Source organism: Aegilops tauschii, chromosome 7, assembly GCF_002575655.3.
Source record: "Aegilops tauschii subsp. strangulata cultivar AL8/78 chromosome 7, Aet v6.0, whole genome shotgun sequence".
In the NCBI taxonomy this organism is placed as follows: Eukaryota; Viridiplantae; Streptophyta; class Magnoliopsida; order Poales; family Poaceae; genus Aegilops; species Aegilops tauschii.
Genome location: NC_053041.3, coordinates 325,622,967 through 325,632,970, shown reverse-complemented (window position 1 = coordinate 325,632,970; position 10,004 = coordinate 325,622,967). Strand labels below are relative to the sequence as shown.

The following is a 10,004-nucleotide window of genomic DNA, read 5'->3' as shown; positions in this document are numbered from 1 at the left end:
CTCTGACTCTCTTCTTAGAAGCCTCACACTTGAGCTGAGCAGCCTCTTGCTTCAGTGCCATATTGTAGAATTGATCAAACTGAGTAGGCTCAACAAGAACGAGAGCTAACTGTAGATCCTCTCTAAGGCCACCTCTGAAGTGATAGATCATGCTCTTTTCATCAGGAACGTCTTGTTTAGCGAAGCGAGCAAGTTTCTGAAACTGGATGTTGTATTGATACACAGACATCTTGCCTTGCTTGAGATTGCGGAACTCCTCACGCTTGCTCTCAACAACACTTTGTGGAATGTGGTGCGCTTTGAAATCCCGACAGAAGTCAGTCCAAGTGATCACACGACCTCCTCTCGAATCTTTGTATTGCTGAAACCAATCAGCAGCTTGGTCCTTGAGCTGAAAAGAAGCGAACTTGACATAGTCCTCAGGCCTGACATTGCTACATTCAAAATGCTTGTTGATGTCCACGAGCCAATCATCGGCATCCGTGGCCTCGGCACAGTAGCTGAAAGACTTGGGCTGATTTGCGAGAAACTGGTTGAGTGTAGCGAAGTGAGGCTGATTGTTGCCTTGACCTTGATTGCCTTGCCCTTGGGTGCGTTCTTGCAAGAGTTGCAGAATCATCTGAGCATTGGCGTTGGTGGCTGCCATGATAGCTTGCCATGCCTCTGGAGGTGGTGGTGGTGGCGGAGGGTTCGCTTGACTCCCTTCATTGCGATCCGGATTCTGACGCGTTGGCGGAGCCATCCTGAAGAGGGTGACATCCGTTAGCATCTTGATAGACAAATAGATAAGTAGAATCAATGGATAGAAATTGCAACATATAGTCTTCACAATAAACATTCGAACGAGGATGAACGAATGAATTCCATAGTAAATCATCACACTTCCATAAGTTGAGAAGCAACTTGAAAAAGATATGGAATCAACATATGCCTTCGAAGCAACTCGAATATCACAATTGAAAACAAAACAAAGTATTGGCTTGCAAAATAAGCCGGAACAAACATATGATAGAGATTTCGTCCGAAGTTTTCGTGGTGGGGCCCAGACGGGCTCGATCGTACAGCACCATCATGTACAAGGCTGTGCACATGACATACGAAGCGTCCCCGAGTCGGCATAGCCAAGGATCTTTAAGACACTACGAGACCACTGTAAAACCAACCGTGTACAGGTGGACCACTAGACGTTGAACCCCAATCTCATATCATGCGTCTGTGGGAAAGATATCCTAAGGCTACTTGAATTCCCACTTATAAACTCCCGAAACTTTCTGGTTATGCAATCTGGTGTTGGGGATACAGGGGACACAAAATATATCACCCAAACTAACAATCCCTAGATCCAGCTGTATCCATCTGTCAACACATAACCAAGAACCTTCGGAAATCGTTTACCTCAACCTTCGAAAATCATCCGTTATACAAGTTATGGCAATACTCCCGAACTCCCGCCCCAGTACTGGGTGGCGTCGAGGTGATCTCACCAACAACTGCATAAAAGATATTTCGATGTCGGCGAAACTCAGGTATTCCAGAACTGCAACGATAAAATTGTGACGACAACACCTCGGAGCTCAACTCCCCGGGACACTGCCACAACCCCTAAATGTCAGGAGGCACCAAGAACAATGTTCTCGTCACAAAACCATCGGAACGATTCCAAGATACCCGCGTGATCCTAAAATTCTTTTTAGTGAAATTTGAGGAGAGAAGAGTCAAAACTTCTACGTCAGGAGACCTCACCAGAGCGACGAAGGGACCGAGGAGTAAAAAGAATCCTACTCTCCGATATATATAATCCTAAGACTTAAAACATTTTTGTTCTAGACTCAACAACGCCAGCGATTCGATCAAGCAGGGGGCTCCTAAGTCGGTGATGGCTCTGATTACCAACTTGTAACGCCCACGATGCGGCTATATCTCCCACGTGTCGAGGCACGACTTAGAGGCATAACCGCATAGTAGTTTTGTCGCAAGAAGGGTCATCTTCACACAATCCCATGTAATGAACAAGAATGGGATAAAGAGTTGGCTTACAATCGCCACTTCACACAATACATAAATATAATTCATACATCATCCAAAATACACACATAGACCGACTATGGTCAAGATCCAAATGAAAATAAGATAACCCCAAATGCTAGATCCCCGATCGTCCCAACTGGGCTCCACTACTGATCATCAGGAAAAGACACATAGTAACGACCACGTTCCTCGTCGAACTCCCACTTGAGATCGACCCATCATCTGCACTGGCATCGTCGGCACCTGCAACTGTTTTGGTAGAATCTGTGAGTCACGAGGACTCAGCAATCTCACACCCGCGAGATCAAGACTATTTAAGCTTATAGGAAAGGATGGTGTAATGAGGTGGAGCTGCAGCGACAATAAGCATATATGGTGGCTAACATACGCAAAAGAGAGCGAGAAGAGAAGCAACGGAACGGTCGTCATCTAGCAATGACCAAGAAGTGATCCTGAACTCCCACTTACGTCATTCATAACTCAAACCGTGTTCACTTCCCGGACTCCGCCGAGAAGAGACCATCACGGCTACACACGCAGTTGATGCATTTTAATTGGGTCAAGTGACAAGTTCTCTACAACCGGACATTAACAAATTCCCATCTGCCTCATAACCACGGGCACGGCTTTTGAAAGATAATACCCTGCAGGGGTGTCCCAACTTAGCCCATCATAAGCTCTCACGGTCAACGAAGGATAAACCTTCTCCCGGAAAGACCCGATCAGTCTCGGAATCCCGGTTTACAAGACATCTCGACAATGGTAAAACAAGACCAGCAAAGCCGCCCGATGTGCCGACAAATCCCGATAGGAGCTGCACATATCTCGTTCTCAGGGCAACACCGGATGAGACATCCTACGAGTAAAACTAGACCTCGAGTTTCCAAGAGGGGGCCTCGCAGTCTACTCAGTTCGGACCAACACTCGAAGGAGCACTGGCCCGGGGGGTTAAAATAAGAAGACCCTCGGTCTCGCGAAAACCCGGGGGAAAAAGGCTTAGGTCGCAAATGGTAAAACCAAGGTTGGGCCTTGCTGGAGGAGTTTTATTCAAGGCAAACTGTCAAGGGGGTCCCATAAATCACCCGACCGCGTAAGGAATGCAAACTCAAGGAACATAATACCAGTATGACAGAAACTAGGGCGGCAAGAGTGGAACAAAACACCAGGCATAAGGCCGAGCCTTCCACCCTTTACCAAATATATATAGATGCATTAATTAAATAAGAGATATTGTGATATCCCAACATATCCATGTTCCAACATGGAACCAACTTCAACTTCACCTGCAACTAGCAACGCTATAAGAAGGCCTGAGCAAAAGCGGTAACTTAGCCAAACAACGGTTTGCTAGGAAAGGATGGTTAGAGGCTGACATGGCAAAATGGGAGACATGATATAGCAAGTGATAGGTAGCGTAGCATGGCAATAGAGCGAACAACTAGCAAAGCAAAGATAGAAGTGATTTCGAGGGGTGGTCATCTTGCCTGCAAGGTTCTCAGAGTTGTCGAAAGCTTGATCCTCGTAAGCGTACTCAACAGGTTCCTCATTCACGAACTCGTCTCCCGGCTCTACCCAAGACAAGAACACAAGCAACGGAACCACAATCAATCACGAGAAATACACAAGCAACATGATGCAAAACATGTATGATATGCCAGATATGATATGCGATGCATATGCGTGCTCCGGAAGGAAAATGATGAACAAGGAAGTAACTTGGAAAACCAAGCATGCCACTGGAAAGATGAGATGATTTCGGTCGAAATCGATATAAAGATCACCGGAAACGGATGCACGGTTTGCAAATGGCAAGCAAAACAAGAATGACACGAATTTGCGATTAACAGCATGATAGCACTTAGAATGAAACAAGTAACAATGCTATAGCCCTCCAAAATAGCAACAAAGCATATGGCAGTAATCTACAGAAGATTCTTGACAAAAGATGAACATTGAGCTATGGCTAGATCACAACATATCAAGCTCAAACAAGCATGGCAAAAGTGCAAAAGATAACAGGTTCACAGACTTGGTGAAATTACTGGACATGCCTGAAACAGCATCAGGTAGCAATGTTCAAAGCACGAAATCAACATGCTACAGGAACTTAGCATGGCAAAGCAAGAAATGGTGGTATTCTACTAAATGCATATGACAAAAGTACCTTACTGACCATAAGCCAAAAAGGAGCCGAAGATATGATGGCAAGCATGTAAACATAGCAAGTTTCGTTAACAGGTTTCAGACTTGGCAGAAAACAGAGCATGGCAGAAATAATAATATGAGGGCATCTTGGTGAGCTTGATGCACTCACCACAAGGCAATGAATGACAAAACAAGCATACCTACAGCAATATGGCATATTTACGAAACTATCCATGGCAAGAACAAGAGCATAGCATGTATGGATCAACTACAATAAGTTTGGCAAAATTGCATATCATGTTAAGAATCTGCCAGAAATATTTTATAGCAAAAATAGAGCAAGATTGAGTCATGCTATGGCACTCCATAATTGCAAACAAGGGCAGGAATGGATCAATTACAACAATATCTACAAAACATCCTTACTGAACATCTCCAAAATATGCATGGATCTCTCTGTAGCATCAAGTTTACATGCCAACAAAATAACAGCAGACAGACTTGGAGAACTCACCAAGTCCCTGAAATCGGAAACATTACGGGGCCTAGTTTGCATGCTTGTGCTGGTCACCACAGAGATCACAAAAATACATGGCATACACCACTTGAAAGATGACATGGCATACAACAAAACACATGTAGAGCTCATGCCCATAAGATGCACAGATTAAATGATACAAAAATGACAAATCTCCAAGTTCTGCTAAGAACCAGCAGATAACAGCAACTAGCACTCTCGCAACAGAGATTTGGGCATCAAGATGGCCTCTAATGAACATGGTGCAATTGAACAAAATGTAGAGCATCATGAGGCGAACAATTTGACATATTACACGCGCGAAACGGAGCTATATGCAGAGAGTTATGCAATGTTGAACAGGGGCACATATTATCAAAATCAAAAGACTTTGGGAAAATTTAGGGGGGTCGAGGGGAAAGTCAACCGTACGGGCGATCTAGAGCGGATCGGGCCGGAGCAGTGGATCTCGAGCTCGTCGGCTGGCGACGGGGAAGGAGAGGAGGCGACGGCGAGGGAGACCGGAGGGAGGAGAAGGCGGCGGGCCTCGGGGCCGGCGACGGCGGCGGCCGGCGGCGGCGGAGGCAAGGCGGCGGGCGCGCGGGTGCCCGCGGCGGCGGCGCTCCCAGGCGTGGCGGCGGCGCGGGTGGCCTGGGCCGGCGGACGGGAGGCGAGGTGCGGCGGCGGAGCACGTGGGCCGGGAGGGCCCCGTGCGGACTCGCGGGCCGGCGTCGGCGGCGAGCGGTGGCGCGACACGTGGCGGCGGCGGTGGAGTCGGATGTGTCCGTCGGTGGCGATTTTGTCCGGCGGCGCGTGGTGGAGAATTTTAGGGTTTCGTCTGCGTTCGTTTTTCGGGAGGCTCACATATAAATAGGTAGAGGGAGCTAGGAGACTCCAAATGAGGTGCGGTTTTCGCCCACACGATCGTGATCGAACGACCTAGAGCATGGAAGAGAGTTTGGTGGGTTTTGGGCTGGTTTTTAGGAGGGTTTTGCTGCAACACACAAATGGACTTTGCGGATGCCCGGTTAACCGTTGGAGTATCAAACGACCTCCAAATGGAACGAAACTTGACCGGTGGTATACCGAGGCCATTTGACAAGCTGGTCCATTCCGAGAACGTTTGACACCCGCTCACGAAAGAAAACAAGAGGGGTGCACCGGAGGAGATAGGAGCGCCGGATTGCAAAACGGACAACGGGGAAAATGCTCGGATGCAAGAGACGAACACGTATGCAAATGCAATGCACATGATGACATGATATGAAATGCATGACATGAACAAAATGCAAAACGAAAAACAAAACCCGACCACGGAGGAATATCATAGCACATAGCCGAAAATGGCAAGAGTCGGAGTTACAAATATGGAAAGTTACATCCGGGGTGTTACATAGGTCCCACCGTTCGATCAACACTCACATGACGGAATGACTTATAGGTGATTTATATGTTGATATGTTGATATGTTGAGCAGTACAGATTGGCAGGATGTTGATGATGAGGTTGGAGACCAAGTGTTGGTCATGGTTGTGATCGCCGGAATGATCACCGTTTGGTTTTGATCAAGAGGTGATCGAGTTGGTATATTGCTTGGCCGGTTAGCCAAGAGAGATATGGTTATGGAAATCTGAGATGGTGATTTATTAGTATTGTAGTAGTTTCATATCATGCTTAGTAGTTGCTTCATCTTGGTAGTTGTTAATTAATTAACCTGTTAATGCTATGCTATTGTCTTGCCTTGATGTTTATGGTTGTTGTGAGCTTGCAAGTACATTCAATGTACTGACCTGGCGTGTCATGCCAGATTGCAGGTGATGCCATGATTGCTTGATTGCTTGTCGAGGTTGCCGTGCGTGCGAGCTAGATCATGTCCCAGCCAGAGTCCCTGCAGAGTGGAGTTCACCACCTTCGTCGTTGTTCCGCTGCTAGAAGTATTCCGCTGCTACGAGTTGTTCCGCTGCTAGCATAGAGCAAGTGTAGTATCGCAGGCGTGGTGTCGTAGTGCTGATGTGCTTCTTTGTAACATCAGACCCTTGTAATTATTATTCTTGTAATAAGAGCTGATTTGTTCTATGTCAAGTAGTGTCGTATTCCAGAGACTTCTCCTCCATCTCTGGGCTGGAATACGGGGCGTTCCGGTTTCTCTGAGCCGGGGTGCCACAGACGCGCTTTCTTTTTGTCACACTGAACAGAAAAAGAAAAGACTTCATCGGGTTGATCTTCCTGAGCTGCAGAAAGTGAGATATGGCTCTCCTGGAGAGGCTCAGAGGAAAAGCCGCTTGAGGCCACAGGTTCACAGACAGAACTGTCTGAATTTTCAGGTTCAAAAAAAAGAGCCCGAGCAACAGGTCTGGGCTTGCTGGCAACTTGGACTTCTTTCCACTGAAGATGAGACACAACTTGAACATCATCGAAAGCAAGAGCCCAGCTCCTCTTCGACAGAACAATTGGCTGCAAATCAACCAAAGGCATCTGCATAGGGACCTCATAAACAGGACAGCAGTTCATTAGAGACTCGAAAGTGCGCTTCCAGGCCAACTCCAGCGGCAAAACTGGCCCATAAACGACCTTGACAGAGGCAATGACAATTCGATCATACTGGATAACAGGCAGCTGATAAGGAACGATAGCCCATCATTAGCATCAAAGAACTGCTCAGGAGGGTCCACCAACTGAACTTCAGACTCAAACTGCTGCATTGAGTTATCAATCACGATTGACTCTTGATCCTGAACCACGGGCTCCGGCTTGAACTCCCCATCCTGATCGGCCTGTTCATCGCCCCAGTGCGCATGCCCCCAGTTATCTGGATCCACCTGATTATGCATTGGGGGAGGAACTGGTGGGAGGTCGTTCCATCCAATCGCTGGATATGGAGGAAGCACAAAATTGTGGTTGTCACGGAACAGAGCACCTGGAAGAGGATGAGGATTACCGTCAATAGGCATTGGGTCTTCATCTTCAGGCATTTGATCAGCAAAATTGGCACCTAGAATATAACAAGGTGCAGTCCAAGAAACCTTTGCTCCACCATAGGCAGCATAATCCGTGAACACCACATCTCTTGGGACCAAGATATCTTCAGGGAAAGATGCAAATACAATTGATCTAACCATATAGGGATCATCCTCAACCCAATGCTGAAACTTTCCAAAAGTGTTGACAGCAGCACGTATATTTTCAGTGTTACCGAGATCAAGAGGGATTCCCAGAAACATCAAGCAGCCATCACGAAAACCATGTTGCCCCCTAAAGCCCAGACCCTCATCATGCTTATGACAACGAACAAAGGTGTCATTGCCTAGAGGCTGAGGCGGCAACTGCAGCAGAGGAAAACGAACACCAGCATCTCTCAACTCGAACAAACCAACACCACAGACCCAAGGCTGCGCAGATCGAACCTGAACTCCACGATGCTCCAAGAAATCGACCACAGCCTCCCGAGCAACTCCCACCTGGTTAGGAGGAGGCAGCGGCATCACTTCCACCACCATGAACTGCTCATGCCGCTTCACAATGGGGGACGCCGGCGAAACGAAAGTTCGAGGCACACGATTGGCACCACCATCAATGATATGGTGACCCGCTGGCACGTACCGCATGGGATCAATGGCGAAGACCGCCATGGGCTCGGCAGAGGGACCCGACACCGGAGCAGACGCAAGAGGTGGAGGAGTCGCCGGAGGTGTGGATGTTGGGGTTTTTGGTGGAGGGGTAATTGAACTAGATATGGCAGCCCTGTCAAAGGTGGTGGCAGCAGAGTGGAGACCGGTATCGGGAACCGGAGGAGGTGGCTGATATTTTGGCTTCCAAAATAAACCCTGTGCAGTTGCAATCTTTGCACAATCCCGCTTACTATGGCCCACACGCGTGCAAGCTGCACAAACAGTATTGAGGGGGCAATTTTTTTCAAAATGACCAGATAAGGAGCACTTTGGGCAAGTCAAAACTTTCTCAGCCATATTGTCAATCAAAGATTCAAAAGAAGCATGTGCCTCCTGAGACCCCGGAATATCCCGAGGCGAAGAAATCGGGCCCGGCCCATTCCGAGATGTGGGAAGATCCATACTAGGCAGAGAGGGCCTGGCAGATGAGGGCCCATCATGGGCAATCAAAGCAGTACTACTCAACCCATGCAAATTATGTGCCGGATCCTGAGGAGGAAGGTCGCCCAAATCATGGAGCCGTTGAATCACCGACGAGCTCACCGATCCAAAGATGATCGGAGGCGAAGCAACAGTCCATTGCAAATCAATAGGTTTGGGAGGATGGATAACCACGCGCTCAGCGGCAGTAATATGATAACCCGCATCCTCAGATGCAACAATGCAATCCGCCGAGGCATGATAACGATAACCCTTGCAAACACTATAATTTTGAAATGTAGCAAAAGATAGCTTCTTGCGAACAGAGGAACCAGACTTAAGAGCAGATTTAGCAGGTGGATTATGCATAGCTAACAGACCCAAGGCAACCCTACGCTTAGAAGGACTAACCAAGATCCACTCAGCATCACATTCTTTCTTCCAAATCTTAAACTCACGAACCCAATTAGGTCCCCCATTTCCCCACAAATGAAAGTAACATTTAAACTGAGGGCAGGAGTAGGATCGTGTATCCACAATGTAAAACCCCACATCTTTGCAAGAAACATTAAAGCTGAATACCTTATCACCAATGGCGGAAACCAAAAAATCAATGGCAGATCCACCCAAAGCAGATTCAAAAGCTGCTGCCACTGAATCCTCTGAAAGACGAAAATCATGGCGGCTGAAAGAAACCACTAAGGTGAAGGATCCCAAATTCTCCATGGGATGCACTGTGAAGCCCGAAGCATTGTAGATCTCATCAGCAAAAACTCTACCCTTGGAGAAGTCCAAGCCAAGGGTAGATCCAGAGGAAGAACCCATCACAAAGGGTATATGAAGAGAGATCAAAGAGCGCCGAGGAAGATGATCGGAGCCAATTACCAAATCACTGGAAAGAGGGAGAGATCGCCGGCGGCCTAGGGTTTAGGGGTGGGTGGGTGGGTTGGGGCGCCATCGTGAATACCTCCATGATTAAGACAACGCCCGCTCCTAAGCCCGCCGCTGTGGTACAACGTTAGCGCTTGTTGGGAGGCAACCCAATTTTATTTTAATTTCACGAAAAAGCAAGAAATAAAAAAGAAAATTAGCGCTTGTTAGGTGCAACCCAATTTTATTTTTATTTCTTGATTTTTGGTTCTGTTTAGTAATAAATATTTGATCTATCCTCTGGTTAGATGTGGTTTTATGTTTTAATTAGTGTTTGTGCCAAGCAAAACCTATAG

General features: G+C 47.3%; 1 protein-coding gene across 1 annotated transcript; it reads right to left on the bottom strand.

The window, feature by feature from the left end:
• Window positions 1-8,761: 8,761 nt before the first annotated feature.
• Window positions 8,762-9,632, bottom strand: LOC141027135 (uncharacterized). The gene is made up of 2 exons (XM_073504103.1): window positions 8,902-9,632; window positions 8,762-8,776 (listed from the first exon to the last, which is right to left on the bottom strand). Exons 1-2 carry the CDS (start codon window positions 9,601-9,603, stop codon window positions 8,762-8,764), a joined length of 717 nt encoding a protein of 238 aa, XP_073360204.1. The 5' UTR covers window positions 9,604-9,632.
• Window positions 9,633-10,004: the final 372 nt, after the last annotated feature.

Coding starts and splice junctions, on each gene's coding strand:
- LOC141027135 (XM_073504103.1), bottom strand. CDS start 9,603: ATGGGTTCTTCCTCTGGATCTACCCTTGGCTTGGACTTCTCCAAGGGT.